Source organism: Topomyia yanbarensis, chromosome 3, assembly GCF_030247195.1.
Source record: "Topomyia yanbarensis strain Yona2022 chromosome 3, ASM3024719v1, whole genome shotgun sequence".
In the NCBI taxonomy this organism is placed as follows: Eukaryota; Metazoa; Arthropoda; class Insecta; order Diptera; family Culicidae; genus Topomyia; species Topomyia yanbarensis.
The window spans coordinates 152,661,864-152,686,217 of NC_080672.1; the positions used below are offsets into that span (position 1 = coordinate 152,661,864).

At 38.4% G+C, this 24,354-nt stretch overlaps 2 protein-coding genes across 2 annotated transcripts; both read right to left on the bottom strand.

Annotated features, from left to right (window-relative positions):
* Nucleotides 1-608: 608 nt before the first annotated feature.
* LOC131692710 (tudor domain-containing protein 3) lies at nt 609-20,807 on the bottom strand. Its single transcript, XM_058979917.1, has 5 exons — nt 20,571-20,807; nt 20,384-20,471; nt 17,071-18,852; nt 1,621-2,310; nt 609-1,555 (listed from the first exon to the last, which is right to left on the bottom strand). The coding sequence occupies exons 1-5, from the start codon at nt 20,603-20,605 to the stop codon at nt 1,139-1,141; spliced, it is 3,012 nt and encodes a 1,003-aa protein (XP_058835900.1). The 5' UTR covers nt 20,606-20,807; the 3' UTR covers nt 609-1,138.
* A 943-nt stretch (nt 20,808-21,750) lies between these two features.
* LOC131692712 (uncharacterized) lies at nt 21,751-23,532 on the bottom strand. Its single transcript, XM_058979921.1, has 5 exons — nt 22,941-23,532; nt 22,552-22,881; nt 22,350-22,464; nt 22,154-22,278; nt 21,751-22,097 (listed from the first exon to the last, which is right to left on the bottom strand). Exons 1-5 carry the CDS (start codon nt 23,046-23,048, stop codon nt 21,771-21,773), a joined length of 1,005 nt encoding a protein of 334 aa, XP_058835904.1. The 5' UTR covers nt 23,049-23,532; the 3' UTR covers nt 21,751-21,770.
* Between the last annotated feature and the right edge of the window lie 822 nt (nt 23,533-24,354).

Sequence of the window (24,354 nt, forward strand, 5' to 3'; positions counted from 1 at the left end):
TTTTTGTTATTTCTCGAAAAGAAATTGAAAAACAAAAGTTGTACAGTATTTACGCATTACTGACTTCTTCTAAGAAGTAAGAAATAGATATTTTTTACTTTGTCAAGAAAGTAAAAACTATACATTTAACTTTGCACGCATGAGTATAAATTACCCATTTTATAGTTTGTTGAAAGAGTCAAAACTATGCATTTTTTTACTTTGTTGTGTGGAGTAGAAAGTATGCAGATTCTGACGTACTCTCTGTTTACACAAAAGAGAGTAAAACAATATATTCATTTTGTGGGTAGTCCCAGTTTCCCATCAAAATGCGTACTTCATAGTTATAATAAAGTTTGTTGTGATTACCGTGTTGGTAATATTAGAACCAGCCTAACTATTGTCTTAACAAAAAGAAAAGGCTTATAAACTACAAAAACTTCTCTAAAGGCTAAGTTGTTTAGTTTTAGCAAAATCTCAAAATTCCTGCTAAATTTGCATTCTGGACCACAGCGCATTGTCGTACGAAAGTTTACTATCTATATAAAAATTTCTGCGTAAAACCTTCGTTTTGTACAGAAGCAAAACCAATACTGAGGACAAACGTTCTAAGAATAAAACACGATTGATTCAAAAAGTCATTCTCATGTATTAAATACAACATATTTCGTAAATGCTTACAAGCATTTGGATTACTAAACTCTAATTATTATTCCACGTTACGTCTGATAGTACAATCCAACTAGGAGGCAATAAAAACTATTAATCATAACACTCTTGCTGACAGAACAAATCACATTCTGTGTCATGTGTTACATATAACACAATATTGTAACATGCCAAAAATTATGTGAACAAATTTACTGTGTTAGTTTATTGCCAGCACCTTATTAAAGAAATTCAACAATTTTATACAGAAAATAAACATAGATCAGTACGAAAACATTTCCGCGTAAAATTTTTCCTCAATCCATTTTTGTCATTTTCTTAGACACAAAAAGTACAGCAATAGTTATACGAAAAATAATCTCCTAGTACTATATGGACAAGAAATTATGTTAAAATGTAGTGGTGGCCCACGCGCCTGAACTATATGCGCGTGCATGTTTTGTATGTAGACACAATGACAATTTGAATCTATGCATGATCATGAAAATGATTACTTCCGCTGTGCCGGCGGAACATACATCGGTCGCTGTTCTCGGAATTTAGAAGGCCTATGCTGCGAAGACGCCTGATGATGGGGAGGGTGTTGATGGTGTGAATACTGATTCGAATGTGGTTGCTTGTAGCCATGGCTAAAGTGTTGCCCAGATTGACCGTCTGCTCCTTGGCTGAGGTAAGCACCGGTATTCGAAGGTGGTATTAGATTACCACCATGCTGTAGATGATTCGTTGGATGGAAACCCATAGCAGGGGACGGCGGCAGACCATGCAGTGACGGTGCAGAAGTTACACCACTGGGCCCTGTCACGGGAATGCAATCTGTTTTGAGAACTTCTTCATAGTTTCCATACTCCATAAAGCACACAACGAAGGTATTTTCAGAGATTCCAGTGATTTCGGCATTATATAACTAGAAAATGGAATGAGGGAAATTATCTCAATTCGAATCCTGATACGTTAGATATAGAAACTTACCCCTCCATCTTCCCAGTATTTGGCAAGACATCGATCACCGACCTTCCAGTTGGGAGTAACACCGGTTGGCATCGATGGATGGGCGGGGGATGCTAGATGCCCAGCGGTAACTACTGCCGCAGTTGCTGGTATGGTAACTCCTGGAATCGATGATGGCCCACCAGACTGAGCTGCTACGAGATGAACCGATTGAAGTGGATCGACTTGTTGGCTTTTTAGCACATTGAGTGCAAACTCGTTAGTTTGCTTATTTTGAAAGCCTACGATTTGGTATGGGTTGTAATTGAACCCGTTCGGGAGTTGAATAAAATTCTTTGGTAAACCCGTGGCTGATGCAGGCGGAGTTATACCCACTTGACCGCCATTTGGAGTTTGAGATGGCTTCGTCGAATTATGTGCATGCGAATTACTACTGATGAAGGGTTTGGTATTGGTGATTTGCATATTTGCAGTGGCATCCGTTAGCTGAGCCATCTTATTATTGTTGATGATATTAGTTGATGCTGGTACGGCACTAGGTTTGTTACTGGACACATTTGGTTGTTGATTTCCAGCAACTGGATGAGTTCCTGCGACATTGTGTTGTGAAGTCTCCATCTTTGGTGCTGGTGGTTTCCTCCATTGTGCGTTTGTTGAAGGGGCAGAGAACATTTGTGAATCATCCTTGGTATGTCTTGATGCTTTCTGGGGCTGTAATGATCAATTAGGAATAAATTAGGGCTTAGGTTGACGATTTTCAAAGTGATTGTATAGTCTTTGTATATGAGAATAGCAAAAAGTGCAAAATCAGTCCCAAAACGTTTTTGACAAAAAAAAAAATTCAGTATAACATCGTTTCATTCATTTTTATATCAAAAATATTAATTTAATTTATGAAATCAAATTGTCTGAAAAGCTCAGTTCCTGCTTACATGGCATCAAAAACCACCATAGATGGGCAATGTGGTACCAGCAACTTAAATTGTTAGATTTTCGTTACCCTTGACTACACCACTGGGTTAGGCTGACTCAGCTACATATACCCGGTTCGGCAGCATCAGTCTTCGACAAACCGGGTGAGCCAGACCCACTGATGTAACTATTTATCAGAGTTTACCATTTTCGCATTCGGGAACAGAATAAGGCGATATTACACCTACTTCGACTAGCAATAAAAAAGCAAACATATAATGTAACATTGTTTGCTCGCCAACTTTTCTCGACAAGGCAGCATTGGATCTCATCTTTTCGCAATATTATATGAGATGATATTTTCGCGCCTAATGTAAAACTACCGAATAACTAATGGTTTCGCAAAAAATTACAAAAATGAGTAGATACAGATCCTTAGAATGAAAATACTGCAATAATGTGGGGAAATAAACGAGTGTAACACACGAATGATGCCGCACTCGCATGCGACCTCCGACTTTCTACTTGGTTATTTACATTCGAAGCCAAAGGGGCCGGCCATCGAACAAAAATAGTTAATTTTCATTGTCAAAGAGGTGGAGGTTCGAACGAAAACTAGTATGGCACGCTTGTAATCGGATTTTACGGACGCAGATAATAACTGTTTTCACAAAATCCATTATTTCCGTTACTTTCAGTAATTGTACATTCTCCAGAATTGCTGTACATATTTGGAATCAGATAACGCAAAAACCTAATATTTTCATTCAGTGCAACAGCAGATATTCACGCTAAAAAAATCGAATAAAATTCCGTCCGATAATTTTGAAACGGAGCCCCTTATTGAAACGTTAGAAATATTCCACTTCAAAAATTGTTAAGGGGTGATATACAAAGTTGTGGCGAAATAGTGAGATAAGTTCGTGATTTTTTTAAAGTATTTTGTGCATTTTTTTTTGAAAAAGCGAAAGACAGTTCGTTAGTGGCATTATCGAAGATAGAAAAAACAAGTTGAATTAAAAAAAAATATTCAAGGTTGTCGGAGTTATGGCCCATCGCCCGAAATGTGTTTTTTGGCAGAGGTTTGCGGTGAACGCCCTCCAAGCCGAACCGCTCAACTGAAATCCAAAAACTAAAAAGATTATTGAAGAAAAATGTATTGTGGTGTACTTGAACGGATCGGTTTCCCAATAATTTTTTTTTCTTACAAATAGAACACGCTGACCAAAAAATTTTAAATAAAACTTCATTGCAAAGAATCCAAATTTTTTTAATGAAAAAGGAACCGCTCAAGTACACAAGAATGTAAATACAAACAATTCATAAAAAAATTGAAAATCGAATGAATAGTTTTTGAAATATCACGTTCACCGAAACGGTACTTTTCAAAAAACTTCATTCCGAGATAATTGCATTTAAAGTTTTGCGTTAACTTCATTCACAGAAGAACCAGCGCGCTGCAAACGGATGTAATTTAAAATCTAGTACTCCGATTTCGCACAGATATTTTCAAAAGTATGTACTTTCAGAATATTCAATAATTTTTTTTCGATTTTTCCAACTTTGTATATAACCCCTTAAGGCAAATAAACGTATGGCACGTGTCGTTGAAAGAATTTCCAGATTTTTATAAAATTGAATCATTACACTACACTGTCCACAAATCTCACAAATGATCAATTTTTGTTTTGTGCCATTCTACATGAAAGTGACAATATTCTTCACAAGTTACTCACTTAACACCACGTATATGGCACCCCTATCCCATTTGTATTGAACTGACATAAGTCAACATCTCAGCGGGCACACAAATTATGGGCCCCACTGACAGTTCAAATTGTTCTGCTCGTTTTGGTCGAAGCTCGATCTCCACTATTCAGATACGGCACGGCATGCCTCAATCATTAGATTTTTGTTAAAAAGTTTAAATATTGCACCGCTAATTGATAAAAAGTGTTGTTTTGGACATGTCGGTGAATAACAAAAAACTTTTCACCATGATGCCCAACAAATTAAACGAACTCGAGTATCACAAATATGTGTCGAATAAAATTGATTTTGTTTATTGTGGATCGACCCTAACGCGACGTTTTAGATGTTGGTATAGAAATCATGGCGGCGTAGCAGATACCTGCTTACCACCCAACGCTCTGGGCAAGTTAACCTGCTGTTGCTTGTAACAACAAAATTTCAATTCGATTCTTTGTCGATAAATTTTTTGGCCCTGAAAAAGGCCTTTTGTTTAAAGTTTTCAGAACTTATTTGGAGCTGGTGTATTTGGTAATAGATTTGGTGCCTTCTGAGACGACGTGCTAGGCTAACTCTCCTGGCAACAGCAAATTTAAGGCGGTTTGAATTTCGCGGGAGTTTATCGTCAAGGGCTTGTTTTAATATGCCAGGCGGGAGACCTTGTTTGCAATGCGTTCGAAAATGTCTAACAAAACTGTTCATGATGTTCATGGCTTTCGGCGAGACTCCGGTGTCCGGAAGGTGATGTTTCAGCACCTTGTGGATGTAGATGACATAGCTTTTCTTACGGCGTTGCTTCCGTTTTCTGTCTCTTTTCACAATACTCTCCTGCGCCTTGCCAGATTTCTTTACGACCTTTCCACTGGTATGTTATGATGCAACAAACGAACTGAAAGTGAGCCACAGCATGCTAAGTTTTATACCTGACTATAGCACAATGCGATGTAAGCTCGTCCGTTTTGTGTTGTCCTCAATGCGTATTATTCGTAGCTCCACCTCTTGGTTGGTCGATACACATCGAAGGGGGTATATAAAGACGGGCTTTCCGTGCGGATGGTATCAGTATTCGCACTTTTTATTTTACGTGAATCAAACGCTAAACGCAGTGAATGTCTGGACGTCGTAAAGGTGGCAAAGTTGAGGGAAAGGGAAAGTCCCCCTGGAATCGCGCCGATCTTCAATTTCCGGTTAAACAAATCAACCATCTACTGAGGAAAGGAAATTATGCTGAACATATCGGAGCCGGTGCGTCCGTCTATTTAGCAGCTGTAATTGAATACCTTGCTGTTGAAATATTAGAATTGGCAGAAAATGCTGCCCGCGACAACAAAAAGACTAGAATCATCCCCCACGTCATCTGCAGCTGGCGATTTGTAACGAACGACGTAGGCACAGAGAACAGACATACATGATCGAACAAAAATATTTAAAAAACGTGTGTAAACATTTGAATTAATATACGATAAACGCTAGCGCCGCCACACCAACCTATCCCAACTATCCGTCAAAACCATTCCGGAACCGGTTCAAAATCCTTAATGGATTCAGTATGGAATCTTGCTCAAAGAAAACAACCGATTCCGACTCTATCGGTTGATGCATTTGAGCTGGAATTCATGGTGGAAGTCCGAACCGGTTCCGGACTAGTTTGACTGGGTGGAAGAATAACTACTGTCAATTCTGTCGAACTCAGCCACAAAAAAACATGACGACAGTAGCGCACCTGGTTTGGATATCCCAACTACCTTCGAAACCGTTAGAGATTTTACACAAGTTGAATGCTGAAGATGGACGTCTGTTCTCTGTGACGTAGGGTTGAACAAACTGCTCTCCCGGAATGACCATTGCTCAGGGCGGTGTGTTGCCAAACATCCAAACCGTACTGCTGCACAGGAAAACCGAAAAGAGAGCATACATCGAACGCTGAAACTCACCAATGAAATGCTCTGATGAAAACCGTCCTTTTTTGATGTGATTTGCATTCTCAATAACAACTTAAATCAAACGGAAGTCGGATTTGATCGAACCATATTCTTTCGAAAAAGCTATCTCTTGTAATTAAGCTGAAAATCCTCAGCAAACTATAGCCGTAGAAAACCACTCATTTATTAGATAATCATAATTACATTTCGCAATAAATATAGCTGCGAATATTGGCTGTAATATTTAGACACACATTGCTGGGCACATGATATAACTAACGAAATAACCGATATTTTTTCAAGCGCATCTTTCGGATAGGTTATTGCGTGATTCGAATCATGATCAAATAGCTCGAGTGATTTGCTTGTTTCACAGTTTAAAAATATGAAGGTTACGTAGTCTGACGGAACCGGCGCCATCGTACTGCTTATAACCGGATATATCGAACCATATTTGCAATTTTCGCACTAAAATAAATCATAATTTTGGGTTTAACCCAAATTGCTCTCCAGGGAGAAACAGCTCATGAAATAGAAAATACAAACAAATTCTTTGAAATGATTTTGATGGCCCTGAAAAGGGCGTTTTTATAACAATTCAAGTGCATTCTAGCTTTTTAGTTTCCAAATGCATACAAAATGCGTCCCTGCCAGGGTTGTTAATACGATACATTTTTCACGATAATTTATCGGCGTTACTCGTTAACGATAATGTATCGTCATCGGAAACTCCGTTAACGATAATGTATCGTCGCCTTCATCGTCATCGTCGATAATTGTATCGTCGTTTTCATCGTCATCGTCGGTTCATCGGTTATCGCGATACATTTTGCGTTATTTTCCCATTTATTGGAGTTGAAGTTGATCCGGTTAACCTTCAATTGTTTAGAAATAAATACCTATTGAGGGACATGTTGTTGGCAGTTGGAAATCAATAGTTTTGGACATTTTCTATGCACAGCGGGGTCCAACGATGCGTCAAAATGAAATAATTTAAACTTTTCGGGAAAGTGTACTATATTGAAGGGAAAGTTGTTGGCAATTGAAAATCAATAATTTTGGACATTTCAATACGCAGAAGGGTCTGACGATGTGTCAAAATTGAATTTTTCAACTTTTCGAGTAAGTTTGTGCACAGAAGAGTCCCAGGTGCACAGTGTTTCCAAGCGGCAAAAAGGTGATCAAAATTATTTTGACCATGAAGAAAATAAATTTTGAGCTATTGTGTAATTAGTAATTTACAGCACGCAAAATTGTAGTGTATTAAAAAAAACTTCTAAACCACTATTAGTAGGCCATTAACAAATTACACTACACATTTTAGTGGGTTGGTGATTAACAGATTTTATTATAATTTTAATTTAATTTTTCCTTTTTAATTTCGACTATGTTAGTCCCATTTTCTTTTTTACGTTTTAACGACATTCAATTAGCTAGAGATTACTGGGTATGGAATGTTATGAAAATTAGAGCCATAGTACTCAAGTGAGAGCAAGGATGTGAAGTAAACAGATCGGAAAACTAGAAGTGGCAGATTCATTAGAACAGGCTTAATATCGTACGGCCTTATCTTTGCCTTCTGTTAATGAGGGTCGAGCTTAGGCAGAATAACTACGAATCACCCGAGTTCACTAACATGTGTCCTGATAAAGGTAGACGTATTTACCGTGACAACCGGTTATGCAAATGCAAAAAAATATAAATAAACTTTGCTGAAGACATTATAGCTAAAAAATGTTTTTCGTGGTTCAAAGAATTTATTTCACCTTTTTGCCACTTTGGAAACACTGTGCACTGGTGGATCCTCCTGTGAATTGAAAATGTCCAAAACTATCGATTTTCAACTGCCAACAACCTGCCCTTCAATATAAAAAGTTCGCGAAAAGTTGAAAAAATTTCTATTTTGACGCACCGACGGTACATTGAAAATGCCCAAAACTATTGATTTTCACTTACCAATAACTTCTTCAATATAATAAACTTTCCCCAAAAGTTGAAAAAATCCATTTTGACACATCGTCGAACCCCCTGTGTATTGAAAATGTCCAAAACTATTGATTGTCAACTGCCAATAACTTTCCCTTCAATATAAAACTCCCGAAAAGTTGACAAAAATATCCATTTTGACTCATCGTCGGACCCCCTGTGCATAGAAAATGTCCAAAACTATTGATTTTCAACTGCCAACAACATGTCCTCCAATAGTTATTTATTTCAAAACAATTGAAAGTTGACCGCATCAACTTCAACTCCAATAAACGGAAAAGTAACGCAAAATGTATCGCGATAACCACCGATGAATTATCGACGATGGCGATGAATCCGACGATAAATTATCGTTAACGGAGTTTCCGATGACGTTGACGGGTTGTTAACGTTATCGACGATGACGATTAATTATCGATTAACAACCCTGGTCCCTGCCGCTTAAGAGCATAGAAGACATCGATTGCGGTCTTGCGCTTGGTGTGTTCAGTGTAGGTCACGGCGTCTCGGATGACATTTTCCTGCACACCATCGTAGATCAAATTGGAGATGCATTTTACACCACCACGACGAGCCAAACGCCGAATAGCGGGCTTGGTGATTCTCTGGATGTTATCACGAAGAACCTTGCGATGAGGCCGGCAACGAAAACATACCACTTATTGTTCCGCCTGGACAATACAGTCAACATGTTGCTGGTGTAGCAAGTGATCATCCACTGATACAAAACAAGTTCGCGTTACTTGTATAAATAACGTTCCTGTATGTGACGAAACGCTTAGATGCTCCTTTTTGACGGCTCTACCTGAGATACGCTTGCAAATTTCGCATTTTCCACGCTGTTTTCGAAGGATTTTCCGAAATTCATTTTTGCCTTTCTCATATAAAGAAAGGCTATGCAATCACTGTAAAAATCGACTTTTTAACCGAGGCCCGGAGGGCCGAGTGTCATACCCCATTCGATTCAGTTCGTCGAGATCGGCAAATGTCTGTGTGTATGTGTGTGTGTCATTTAAACTCACACAATTTTCCCAGAGATGGCTGAACCGATTTTCGCAAACTTAGTTTCATCTGAAAGGTGTAACGCTCCCGCAAGCTGCTATTGAATTTTTAGTTGATCTGACTTCCTGTTCCGGAGTTACGGGTTGAAGAGTGCGGTCACACAGCAAATTCCCATATAAACTGGTACCACCATGATGTTCAAATGATGTAAAACATATTAAAATTGATGTAACATTACTCTAGTTTGCGGGTCTGGATCACTAATGATCAATCAAAGCAGCTTTGACCACATTGGCCACCTATGACGGTTCATGACGCCCCCGGGGAACCCGCCAAGTTCCTAAGCTAATATCACACCCGCTCCCCAGCGAATTCTCTACCGATTTTTACAAACTTGATTTCAAATGAAAGATACAGTAATACCATTGACTGCTGCTGAATTTCATTCGGTTCTGACTCTTGCTTCCGGAGTTACAGGGGTGTTAGTAAGGATACATTGGAATATCCCATATAAATCGGTACAATCGTAATACCTCAGAGGCAAAAACTATTGAAATGGTCACCAAATTACTTCTAATCGCAGATCTAGATCACTGATTGCCAATCAAACATTCTTTGAATATATTGTCCACTATCGACGACTCCGGAAGTTCGGAATTCCGGGCATATTCCACAATTAAAGTCACATCGGTGCTTCGGTGATGACTGAACCGAAATTCTCAAATCAAGTCTCAAATGGAAGGCAAAATATGCAGTTGAGTATTACGTCGCCGCCCCTCCCCCTTGCCTTGCCCTTACACCTTCCTCCTTTATCACTCCCCTCCCCTTGGACCACCCTCACGCCCGTATTTCCTTCATCCAGCCCGTGTACCGAAATAAGATGAAGGATTTCTGACGCATCCTCCACTCCCACTCTACTAACCCCCCATTCCTTCCACTTTCAAACCCATTCCACCAACATTTCAAAATATAATCACATGAAGATAACATTGAACTCATACTGATTAAGCTAATTAAATATTATTCTTTTGCCTTTCTCATATAGAAAGGTTATGCAATTGCTCCAAAAACCGACTTTCTAACCGAGGGCCGAGTCTCATATAACATTCGACTCAGTTCGCCGAGATCGCAAAATATCTGTGTGTATGTATGTGTGTATGTATGTGTGCATGTATGTATGTATGTATGTATGTATGTATGTATGTATGTGTGTGTATGTGCGGATTTGTTAACAAAATGTCCACATCGGTTTCTCGGAGATGGCTGACCCGATTTTTACAAACTAAGATTCAAATGAAAGGTATAATATTCCCATAGGTTGCTATTGAATTTCATTTTCAACCGACATCTTGTTCCAGATTACGAGTTGAAGAGTATGGTTACAAAACAAAATTTGTTGATTTGTCCACATCGGTTTCTCGGAATTTTCTGAACCGATTTGGCAAGCTTGATTTTAAATGAAAGGTCCCTCAGCTGCTGTTGAATTTTGTGTGGATCCGAGTTCTGGTTCCTGAATTACAGGGTGATACGTACGATCACGCACCAATCCCGATTCTAACGAATTCTGCGATGAATGCAAAAAGGTGATTTTTTTTTCCAAAATGTAAACACAACTGTTGAATTTGTAGACCTAGGTCACCAACAGTCATTCAAAGTCTCTTTGGTCACACTGGCCACCATCAACGGATCCGGAAGCATCCAAATTCAGAATAACGGTTATATTGGTTTCTCGAAAATGGCTAGACCATTTTCGATCAACTTTGTCTCAAATGAAAGGTGTTGCGTCCCCGCAAACTGATATTAAATTCCATCTTCATCCGACTTCCGGCTCCGGAGTTACGGGTTGTGGAGTGCGATCACATAGAAAACTCCGATTCAAACCGATACCGCGATGAATGCAAAAAGGTGCTCTTATTTATACTTACCAAGTGTAATAAGAATGAATGACATTTCCATAATGTTATATTGTACGAACCAGCTATTACATCATAGTTTGTAGAAATGAGAAAGGCACAATTGCACCTCTAGGTGGATTAAAACAGGTTTTTTGGTTCATTTATAGTTGTTGCACTAATTCCGAAATTTTATACGAAATACGTGCACAAATTTCCGATCAGATAGTGCAAAAATATTTCGATTTCGATAAGAAGAACGGAGCATATTTGCATTTAAAAACTGGGAAAATTATTCAACTGAAAGTTTTGAAACGGGACCCCATAGTTAAACCAAATACAAATTACATATTTGTATTTGGTTAAATGTTAGAAGTATTCTACTTCAAAAATCAGACGAATGGATACGACAATATTTAACATAATGAGAGATGGCGTTTGGTTAAGGGGTTCTTAGTCTGCGTCTATCACCTAGTCGCGCGTTGCTGCGACGCTCTGCGAAATAGGAGGAAAACACAATTTGTTCCAAAGCGCCATCTGGCGGGCAGATATTCTCCACCTAATAGCACACAAACACGCCACATACCAAATACCTACTGTGTGCAATACATACAAACTTTGACTTTTATATATATATATATATATATATATATATATATATATATATATATATATATATATATATATATATATATATATATATATATATATATATATATATATATATATATATATATATATATATATATATATATATATATATATATATATATATATATATATATATATATATATAAAAGTCAAAGTTTGTATGTATTGCACACAGTAGGTATTTGGTATGTGGCGTGTTTGTGTGCTATTAGGTGGAGAATATCTGCCCGCCAGATGGCGCTTTGGAACAAATTGTGTTTTCCTCCTATTTCGCAGAGCGTCGCAGCAACGCGCGACTAGGTGATAGACGCAGACTAAGAACCCCTTAACCAAACGCCATCTCTCATTATGTTAAATATTGTCGTATCCATTCGTCTGATTTTTGAAGTAGAATACTTCTAACATTTAACCAAATACAAATATGTAATTTGTATTTGGTTTAACTATGGGGTCCCGTTTCAAAACTTTCAGTTGAATAATTTTCCCAGTTTTTAAATGCAAATATGCTCCGTTCTTCTTATCGAAATCGAAATATTTTTGCACTATCTGATCGGAAATTTGTGCACGTATTTCGTATAAAATTTCGGAATTAGTGCAACAACTATAAATAAACCAAAAAACCTGTTTTAATCCACCTAGAGGTGCAATTGTGCCTTTCTCATTTCTACAAACTATGATGTAATAGCTGGTTCGTACAATATAACATTATGGAAATGTCATTCATTCTTATTACACTTGGTAAGTATAAATAAGAGCACCTTTTTGCATTCATCGCGGTATCGGTTTGAATCGGAGTTTTCTATGTGATCGCACTCCACAACCCGTAACTCCGGAGCCGGAAGTCGGATGAAGATGGAATTTAATATCAGTTTGCGGGGACGCAACACCTTTCATTTGAGACAAAGTTGATCGAAAATGGTCTAGCCATTTTCGAGAAACCAATATAACCGTTATTCTGAATTTGGATGCTTCCGGATCCGTTGATGGTGGCCAGTGTGACCAAAGAGACTTTGAATGACTGTTGGTGACCTAGGTCTACAAATTCAACAGTTGTGTTTACATTTTGGAAAAAAAAAATCACCTTTTTGCATTCATCGCAGAATTCGTTAGAATCGGGATTGGTGCGTGATCGTACGTATCACCCTGTAATTCAGGAACCAGAACTCGGATCCACACAAAATTCAACAGCAGCTGAGGGACCTTTCATTTAAAATCAAGCTTGCCAAATCGGTTCAGAAAATTCCGAGAAACCGATGTGGACAAATCAACAAATTTTGTTTTGTAACCATACTCTTCAACTCGTAATCTGGAACAAGATGTCGGTTGAAAATGAAATTCAATAGCAACCTATGGGAATATTATACCTTTCATTTGAATCTTAGTTTGTAAAAATCGGGTCAGCCATCTCCGAGAAACCGATGTGGACATTTTGTTAACAAATCCGCACATACACACACATACATACATACATACATACATACATACATACATACATACATACATACATACATACATACATACATACATACATACATACATACATGCACACATACATACACACATACATACACACAGATATTTTGCGATCTCGGCGAACTGAGTCGAATGTTATATGAGACTCGGCCCTCAGTTAGAAAGTCGGTTTTTGGAGCAATTGCATAACCTTTCTATATGAGAAAGGCAAAAGAATAATATTTAATTAGCTTAATCAGTATGAGTTCAATGTTATCTTCATGTGATTATATTTTGAAATGTTGGTGGAATGGGTTTGAAAGTGGAAGGAATGGGGGGTTAGTAGAGTGGGAGTGGAGGATGCGTCAGAAATCCTTCATCTTATTTCGGTACACGGGCTGGATGAAGGAAATACGGGCGTGAGGGTGGTCCAAGGGGAGGGGAGTGATAAAGGAGGAAGGTGTAAGGGCAAGGCAAGGGGGAGGGGCGGCGACGTAATACTCAACTGCATATTTTGCCTTCCATTTGAGACTTGATTTGAGAATTTCGGTTCAGTCATCACCGAAGCACCGATGTGACTTTAATTGTGGAATATGCCCGGAATTCCGAACTTCCGGAGTCGTCGATAGTGGACAATATATTCAAAGAATGTTTGATTGGCAATCAGTGATCTAGATCTACGATTAGAAGTAATTTGGTGACCATTTCAATAGTTTTTGCCTCTGAGGTATTACGATTGTACCGATTTATATGGGATATTCCAATGTATCCTTACTAACACCCCTGTAACTCCGGAAGCAAGAGTCAGAACCGAATGAAATTCAGCAGCAGTCAATGGTATTACTGTATCTTTCATTTGAAATCAAGTTTGTAAAAATCGGTAGAGAATTCGCTGGGGAGCGGGTGTGATATTAGCTTAGGAACTTGGCGGGTTCCCCGGGGGCGTCATGAACCGTCATAGGTGGCCAATGTGGTCAAAGCTGCTTTGATTGATCATTAGTGATCCAGACCCGCAAACTAGAGTAATGTTACATCAATTTTAATATGTTTTACATCATATATATATATATATATATATATATATATATATATATATATACATATATATATATATATATATATATATATATATATATATATATATATATATATATATATATATATATATATATATATATATATATATATATATATATATATATATATATATATATATATATATATATATATATATATATATATATATATATATATATATATATATATATATATATATATATATATATATATATATATATATATATATATATATATATATATATATATATATGTATATATATATATATATCATCTTGACAGAGTCTAGATGGGCGGATGAACCTCTGCCAGGGTGTGGGCTGAGAAATGACAATGACACTGTACGAGATGGCGCTGGGCCTGTGGCCTTCGACTGGCATGGTCCATTCTCATTGATTCGGAAGTCTTCTTGGCTGGTTGGTAGATATGCGCTCCTACTTGCAAGTGGATCAATTCGCTTGGGTGGGGGACATGTGGATCCTATTAGTTGTCGACTCTTTTGATCGTGAGTATGACGTTAGTTCAGGAAAGGAGTGCAGGACTGGCACCTAAGAGATAGTTAATTATTCAGAACTTGTTCTGATGATTATTAAACTCGACCAAGCACACCGGCTCTCAGAAATGATAAGCAACCCTTTCGGGTCGGTGTGGTCTATTCGAGTCGAACCAGGCGGACATTCAGTTCGAGCAAACTTTATGGGGAATAGTGGATAAATATTTCTTACGCCTTTATTGGCAGAGATTCTTTTTGTGAAATCCTAAAATACCTTCACTGGTATAGCTACTCAGGATAATAATATTAGAAAAATCAAAGGTTTGCCTGGTCCGTAATGTAATGAATATGTATATTGACTAGAACAGGGATAATCGAGTTATGTTATAAGATAGAGAAACAGCGCAGTTGTAGGAAAAGTATTCGTGAGTAAGGACTAATACTGCTAGTATATTTACCGTTTCAATTAATAGTCGATTGATCCGCTTCGGACCTAGGAGACAAAAAGGAGATTAGGAAGAGATAGAAGCGGATTCAATGCGAAACTTGCCAATATGGCGTTGACCCCAAGGCGATGGTAAGATTATTTTCCATAGGATGACAGACTAGATGACACGACGTTACACGTTCTAAACTTGCGCCAAATAGTTTGTATGTATGTATGTATGAATGTAAGCCCGTATGTATGCCTTTTTTTACATCCTAGTCCAGTACACGTGCTATTGGTAGGGTCCAAGCTACCACACGGGGTGCACTGGGGGCGTATCGGGCTCGAATGGTGACGCTGCCATTAATACCGACTAAACTCCATTGGGCTCCGCCATCATTCCTCCCAGGAACTATCTCTCGGTATTACTTCTGGGGGGATGGCTGTACTTAATGTACTCATTCACTCTCACTCACGCGTTCATACGTCCTGTATGAGGCTTACTTGGGTGCTCTCTCTATCGCACCTTGATTCACTCTCAAACACTCCCACATGAGGCTGACTTTTGTGCTCACCTTTTTCGTTCCTTGCGAGGCTGACTTCTGCTCACCTTACTCATTCCTTGCTAGGCTTACTTTTGTGCTCGCCCCACCCATACCATGTGAGGCTGACTTGGGTGCTCACCCTATCACCTGGTTCACTCTCAATCGTGCCACTCTATTGTACCTCTGTCACTCCCCCTGGCATCCCATGTGGGACATTTTTCTAAGGCCCACTTCTGACATACCATGCGAGGCTGACTTGTGTGCTCACCTTTTTCATTCCTTGCTAGGCTTACTTTTGTGCTAGCCTCTACCATACCATGTGAGGCTGACTTTTGTGCTCACCCTTAACATGCCGTGTGAGACTGACTTGGATGCTCACCCTTTCACTCCTCTGCCACGCCATGAGGCATCGATAGCTAAGTCCCAACATACTACGCTACGACCCTCCCGTCTTGGCATGAGGCAGTCCACTTATACGCCTATACACTCACTCTTCTGTCTTGCTTCGGGGTAGCTGGGTTTACCCTTGCCTCAGCATGAACAGACAGACGTATGTATGCCTATATGCATGGATGTGTATAGGACCAATGTATCCCTGAGCAACATGGAAGGATAGCCTCTGAGCCGCCAAAACGCTCTTGGGAAGCCGGGTGCGCGGTCGTAGGTGTGACCATGAAGCACTGCACACTGTCAAGTGCAACGGAGAGACGGTAGGTGTACAGTTAATGCATAGGTTGCAGAAATAGGTTGTTGAGACAGCCCGATTGTACACTGATAAATAACAATAACAACAACAAAATTTGAAAGCGAATTATCTGTTAAATTGTATTATGTATCACCACTGAATCAAAGCGAAGCGAAAAAATAACATGCAAGTGTTTCGGAAAACTTGAGGTTCCTATTTTATGGAATGATTGTTTAGACAAAACGCTCGTCACTTTTGTGCAACATAAGCCTACGGGGCTATTCGGACTGCAATTCTATTAACCACCGTACAGTGGCTTGCGTCGCTGCACACGATTGCACATCAAAGAATATACATGATGCGCTAATCGACAGCTCTAACTACTCAGATAATTTTTTTCCAACACAATTTATGTTTTGTTTCTTAAGGAGTTTCTCCCATACAGATTTTACAGGTAAACATGATTCCATTGTAAAAAACTAAAAGATTGACGGTCGGAATTGCCCCGTAGGGAGGTCCGTATTACCCCTACATTGTAAAAGGATGGAAAAACGTAGTTTTGCAAGTCGTCGTCTAGCTTGAAATTTTATGGCTCCAAAATGTAAAAAGACGATTTGCTGAGATACGTCTGAATAGCCCCGGATTCTCCTATATAAAATAAATGAAGAAGATATGTACCTTAATACTGGCAACGTTGTTGCTGTTGAAGTTTTGGGAACTGCTTGCATATGATTGTTCATTAGAATTGCCAGCGCTGCCGTAATGCGAGCTTGGATGATTAACGACATTATTGCTGTTAGTGTTGATTCCCTGTGGTTGATTATGCTCTCCAGGCTGATGAAACTGTGTCTGATGATGCGGCTGTTGTTGCTGATAGTGGTTTGCTACAGTTTCTGAATGTTTTCTAGTATCGCCAGAGTTTAAGTAGCCTTGAGAGCTTTTAGAGTCCCCATGTCCATAACCATAATTAACATTGGACTGTTTCCCATTGTTCAAGATGTGTTGATATTTGTTCCCTTGCGCACCAGCAGCCGTGTTGTTATTGTAGCTGTCGTACCTATACTGTGACTGTTGTTGATGCGGATTATAGGAAGAATTGTTGTATTTTGTGTCTTGGCGGCCTCGGGTATATGTATCATTAGCATGATGGTTAGACTGTGCATTTGGTGGACCTCGATATCGACCGCTGTTATAGTCTCCAGATTGTTTACGCCCATGCTGAGAATTAGAGCTCGATTGATGTGACTGCTCGTGCTGAAGCTGTGGAAAATTTCGGCTATTAGGGCCGCTGTGGGAATTTCTATTGGCAAAGCTACTCGAAATATTGTTTTCGAAACGCTGTTGATTGTAGCTTTTGGTTGGATTATTGTATTGTGAAGATGAATGTGACTGATATTGGTTTGAAGAATTACCACTGAATGACCGGTTGTTTGAATAAGTGTTGTATGGACTGTTAGAATTGATTTTACTTGAATAGCCCGTTACTTGGTCGTTTTCCTTGCTAGTGAAAGGGGTCGATTCCTTGCTACTATTTTTTTTGTTACTCGCGTCACTCTCTGGGAGAATATCTTCTAAGAACTCAAAAAGTGATACTTTGGTCGATGGTTTAGATGCTCCTTCTGATTCTGAGTCGCGTTTTCCACTCATTCCTCGTCTGCCTGATTTCTGGGGTGGTTCTATTTTTCCAGTTTTTATGTCGCTATGCGTTTGTTTTCGGTCTTCTATCCTCTGCAAATTACTCAAAGCACGATGCACATTATTTCGAGTTAGTTTAAGCGCGTGAGTTGCTTGATCCTCACTAAACCCTTTATCCATGATTTTTTGTACATTCGCATCAACCATTTGCTTAGCACCACCTCCAAACGTTTTCTTCGTACCCAATTTTGTTGCTTCGGCGATAGCATCATTTCGCAGTGCAGTGAATTCAGCGTTTTCTTTAGACTCATCCTTTTCCTTGACCTGCAAGCTTTTGAAATTTCTGTCGTTCGGTAAATTTTGTTGAATTTTTTGTCCAAACGCAATCCACGGTGGAGGTCCAGAAGCACTTAGCTGCATTCTACCACCTTTTGCGTATTTTGCCATAGCCCGTCCCAGTTCCCATTTCTCCACTAGTGCTGGAACCTTTCCACCTAGTATGGCAATATTATTAGCATTCAAAATAAGCAAACCTTGGGATATCTTGATGGGTCCATTTTTTAAATAAATTTTGGTCCCTGGTGGCGTATCTAAGCTCACCGAAGGAACGTGCTCACCCTCAAGTGCCGAGTACTGTATCTGTCCATCGGTAAGTGTTAATTTAAGCAAACGCGGAGCCGCTTTAGATTCTTCATTGGCTTTCGGTGCTGAAATGTTTCGGATCTTCAGAATCTGCACCACGATATTACCTTCGATGGAATCCGATTTGTTTCCTCGAGCAGTGATAGAAGCCAAAGCGCCACCACCAATTTCACGTAAGTCGATCTGGAAAGAAACCATCGAATTATGTCTAATGTAAATGTAACTATCGTCGAAGTTTTGCTTCAATATATTTTTAATAATTGTTTCAAATCGAGACTTTTTCGAAAAAAGTTTTTTTTTGAGGATGGCTCAAATCTAAAATTTACAACTAATGAAAACACCGGAGGAAATGTTTTAGAGTGGAACTGAACTGAAATTGAAGAAATAATTTCTTCCTACTAACCTCTCCGCTGGACGAGGTGGTCTTTAATTCACCGTTGAAAGTGCAAACAAACCTGTGATCCACTCGATATACTCAAACATAGTGGCTATGATTAGTTTAAGCGGCAGAGAGTTAGAGTATATCAAGTGTTTGCACTTTCGACGGCGCGTTAAAGACCACCTGTTTCGACAGATGTATGTCGCTTCGAATCCCAGCATCAAGCTAGTTTAAAGCCGACTGAGCGGTAGCGAAGTCGGACAGTGCGCCAAAAAGCGATGTGGCGTAGCCACATTCGTCAACCATTTTGTTATTTTGTATAAATGTGAGGTTATGTTTAATCATATTTGGTTTAAATCGCGAAAAATGTCGGACGATCCAAGTGCGTGTAGCGGGTGCCAAGTTACTGCAGATAAACTATTTGTAATGGGCAAAGACGAGATAATGAAATTTTTGTACGAACATGGTGTACATTTGTCTCAAATAACAAAATAGCCCCTATATTTGAGTAAACCGGGCAAACGAAGGGATCACAGGTTTGCTTACTATTCCGCCGGAGTTAGTCATCGTCTCGTCCGGCGGCAAAGCCGCATCACACCAGCTCCGCTCCATAAGCTTACTTGCTATGGCAGTATGTCATTGTTATGAACGTTATTAAGCTTAATTTATTTTTTCAATTTATCAAACTTTGGTAATAAATTTTACATTTCCGCTCTCGGATTCGGTTTATTGAGGTAAAAAAAAACATTTTAGCAAAAAAATGGACCTCTAAACAAAGTCTCTAAACTAGACAATTACCAAAACTACATAGCATATTTTTTAGTCAGATTAGTGATCCATACCAAGATGAACTTTTCAAAATATGTTTTTGTTTGGTTTGTCTTTCTTTTCTTAATGAAAACCTTATATGTGTAACTTTTTTTTCTAATAATTATTTAGTTTCAGTTATGTTGTACTGGTACTAGTGATGAACCATATAAATTCAGTTCGGTCAAATATTTTACCACAAAAGCAGTTGCCTGATATACCCACAACCAAATTGATAGCATATGCTCATATATAAACATACCGCACCGTCCACTATTACTCTATGAGCATTGCTGGTAAATGAATATCCTTTTGCTATTTAGAACATTCGTGCGATCAGATTTCAAAAATATATGTTTCTGAAGAGCCAGGAAAATTGGAATGCTCTCTGTATTATTTGCTTTCCAAAACAAGAAATACCCCTCTAGGAACTTAAGAAACGATAAATGTATCTGGTTTATTACGAGTAGCGATCCTTCGTAGCAATAAGTATTTTTACCAGAACAATCACGATAAATCATAACTCACATCAAGTGCCAACTTGATAGCCTGTTTAGCATCAATTGATCCATTGGTTCCCTCCAATAACCGTGCTAGTCCTGTCTGCATCAAATGCCTGTGGACAAAAACAGTTATTAGAATTTGTCAATACAAGGCGATTAATTTGTAATATTTGTCTCAATACGTTTGGGAAAATCAATATTGTTCGTCTTACCATCCCTGATTTCGCAGCTGCTCAAGCAATTCCATTGTCGACTCGCTCTTGGTTAGGCTGTTTTCCAGTAGTTCTATTCCAACGTGTGGTCAATCCAATAGAGCTGGAAATATTAATTATTTTACTCCAAAAATCGGGCAAAAATAACCCGAGCCCTTCCGCCACCGAATGCAGAAAAATTATATGCCTCTTCGATAGCACAGAATACTTTTCCTCCGTGACATTTGATGCTTAATGCTGTTGACAGACAATATGGTATATACAGATATGGCAATTTGGTATTCGCTACACGCTCGTAAAAAGTTACTCAAAAATGAGTTTAATCCCACCCATTTCCAGATAAAGTGGAACAACCCTTAAATTGAGTAATTCCGGAGTTACTCAAATTTGAGTAAGCCAGCATGAACCAAAAACTGAGTAATTATTACTCGGTTTTTGAGTACAATATTATCTACACTAAACCCAAAAGTGCTTCACTAGTACTCAGATTTTGAGTTCAACATTGCTCAAATTTTGAGTTCAGTACAAATTTAACAAAACCAAAAATTAAGTAATTATTACGCTGACTTTGAGTTGAACATTACTCAAATTTTGGGTTCAGTAGAACTTCAACAAAACCAAAAATTGATCGATTTTTACTCATATTATGAGCAGAAGCTTACCCAATTTTTGAGTAGACAACAAAGCCAGTTGTAATTCCTCAGTTTTTGGGTAGAATATTACCCAATTTATGAGTGCAATATTTCATTAAAACCCAGTAAAGTTCAGCCGGAAATGAGCCGGAATTCCAGCTGTTTCCAGTCAGTATTCCGGCTCCAGTGACACAACCGATTCTAGTTAGAATAGGTTGTGTCACTGGAGCCGGAATACTGACTGGAGCCAGCCGGAATTCCGGCTCATTTCTGACTGAACTTTACTGAGAAACATCCGGATTATGACTTGCAATTCTGAATGGTTTCTGTAAGAAGAAATGCAACAACCGATTCCTATTTAAATTGGTTCATGATCGATTGTTGCATTTGAACTGGAACTAAACCGGTTTACATCCAGTGAAGAAATTGGCCGTCAAAATTTTGTTTTGGATACAACACAATGCAGTCTTTCTTTTCTTATGGAATATTTTTACAATAATAATTAAAGAAACTTCTGTTTATTAAATTTTATGGTTTTTAGTAAGTATTGTATAAAAAAGTTGTCCTTTTATTTGTTGTCAATACGTGCGCGGGAAACTTCAATAAAAGTTTGGACGAGTCTATTCACAGTTGTCCTCTGACTGTGCGGAATTATATTATATATGGCACATGCCAGAAAGTCCCAAAACATTCTAAAATTAGGTGGCACCTCCACTCCGAGAACTGCGTAGCATTTGAATAAAATTTCCACTGCATGAATAGAATTGTTAGTCTCGAATATAACTTTTTTCTCACAAATGACGGCATAATTTCCTCTTTTCATCGGGCTTGCTACGCACACCATGTGTAGTTTGGAATCAGTTGCGGGGGATGCCACGTATGTATCTAAGCACTCCTAATGATGATATAAAATCATTACATCTAACCTTATGTATATTATATTGCATTTACCCCAATCCAACGAATTAAAATTGAAGCCGAATGTTCTTCGCCTACAGTTGGACAGCCTACCAGCGTTCTTTTTTGTCCGCGAATTGGCATATGAGAAATTATTCTCAAGCATCCTCGAATGTGATCTGTGAATAGTTTTACAAATTTAAAATTTTATGACAGACCTTTGGGCTAAATTAAAAAAAATATATCTCACCATCTTCTACTCTAGAGAATCTGGACGGTGAATAAGATAGACACTGAGAGAAGACATCCTCGATTTTGAGACCTTCTGTTCTGTTAGGATACAATCTCTCAAACATTTGACGAATCTAGAAAAAGTGATATGATATAAATATTCATATGTTCCGTGAATACCATAAAGTGAAATAGTAAATAATAAAAAATAAACATGTTACCACCAATCCTTCATATGAACACAGGTGTGGAAACATATCCAAGATATCATTAACGGGTTTCTTTTCTTTTAATAACAGTTTGAGGACTGGAAAGCATCGGTCCATTTCATCACAAATATGTTCTGCTACTGATGCCGATGCAAGCATTACTCGGAGCAATTGAGCCCGCTCTACAAGTTCAGTTGAAACGGACTCTTCTACAGGCATAGTTCCTCGATTATATTTATGTTTTCCTGCAGGTAGCTGTTTGATGACATTCCGGATGCGATGAAATATCATGCCAGTATGAGCACCCTTTTCCTTGCCTCCGTTGCGCCAAAAGAAAAATGACTAGCATGAAAATAATTATAATTATATTAGAGAAATTAAATAAGCATAGAATAACAAACCTCATCAGGAGCAGTTGGTGTGACTCGCGTATTACTAAGTTGTGGAAATAATTTTACGATTTGAACAGCTGCCGCATGCTGTTGATCAACAGAAGGATACCTGCGCATTTAGAGATCATTGGTTCGTTACTCCGAAAAAGACCAAAAAGATTCCGTGAAAGATTAAGTTCTAAATTTCTTAAAAAAAATCTAAATGGTAAAAGTATGAACGGTATTTGATTCGTAATTCTTTGCATGCTGGGACACATCTATTATTTTCTGAAGAAAATCGGTCAGTTTATTACTGTTTTAAAAGTCTGTAAATGTCTGGACCAGGCATACGCAGAACTTTTTTTTAATCACCGATATCATACTTTTTGATCTGCCTCTCGTTTCTTCTGCTGCAAATTTTGTGCATTGGACGTATTCGGTCTATCCACTCATTGAATATTTACTAGAAGTATATGCTAGAAAATGCATGAAAATTCTCGACAAACATATGATTACGGCCTAAAAGCCAACTGTCAAAATCCACTTTGAATGGAAATTCCGGACAAACCGTTACACGCCAATCACAGATGTTGGTAGTAAACGAAAGAGAAAAGTTTTCTCTTTCATAAACTGTTGTGAGCTGTGTTCGACTAGTAACGGTTTGTCTGGAATTTCCATTCAAAGTGGATTTTGACGGTTGGCTTTTAGGCCGTAATCATATGTTCGTCGAGAATTACAGCAAAAGAGACGGGAATGAAAGTATGCTAATTCTGCATATTTTTGTTTCTCAGTGCAGCAAATCTGTCCACAGTCTGTAAATCTGGCATCGCTGTTGCTCGATTCAACGACATTGCGGCTTAGTTAGACCCTTTGGTCGATTTACGATTGAACTGTATATGTAAACAAATAAACACGCTCGCTATAAACAGAAATTGTATACCTTTAAATTCTGTTGGTTTAAATGTTTAAGTTATTATAATTCGTCGTCGTCGATCGTCTTTATAATTTTGTGCCGGAACATGACGAATTACGCTTTCTAAGTACCACCGTCAAAGACGCATGTACGTTCTTATGCCGAAGTTTATAAATCGAACCAGATTGAAGATGTGTAAAGAATGGTCAATATTGAAATCAGGATGCGAAGAACTGATAACTATGTGGTTTCCTCTAGCAGTTTGTACTGTGTTTCATACATTTCTTTATATTTATAATCAGAAGTGAAGTTGTTTGGCCGTGCTTCATTACTATGCATACTTCATAGTTTCATAGGCTCAATGAAGTAATAATGCATGATACTGATTGACTACGATGTTTTTTGAAATAGAAGCTTCACAACGAAAGGCATTGCTTTTCTCTGCTCATAGACAGTGTTAGATCACCTGCATATTTGCTCGAAGGACTACTAAGGGCCGATTTCTTCATTCTCGCCTAACGTCTTAACCAG

Coding starts and splice junctions, on each gene's coding strand:
- LOC131692710 (XM_058979917.1), bottom strand. CDS start 20,605: ATGGAATTGCTTGAGCAGCTGCGAAATCAGGGATG. Junction 20,472..20,570: donor CAGCTGCGAAATCAGGGATG/GTAAGACGAACA, acceptor TTTTGTCCACAG/GCATTTGATGCAGACAGGAC. Junction 2,311..17,070: donor ACAACGTTGCCAGTATTAAG/GTACATATCTTC, acceptor TGATCATTACAG/CCCCAGAAAGCATCAAGACA.
- LOC131692712 (XM_058979921.1), bottom strand. CDS start 23,048: ATGCGCAGGTATCCTTCTGTTGATCAACAGCATGCGGCAGCTGTTCAA. Junction 22,465..22,551: donor GTTCATATGAAGGATTGGTG/GTAACATGTTTA, acceptor CACTTTTTCTAG/ATTCGTCAAATGTTTGAGAG. Junction 22,098..22,153: donor TTTTAATTCGTTGGATTGGG/GTAAATGCAATA, acceptor TATCATCATTAG/GAGTGCTTAGATACATACGT.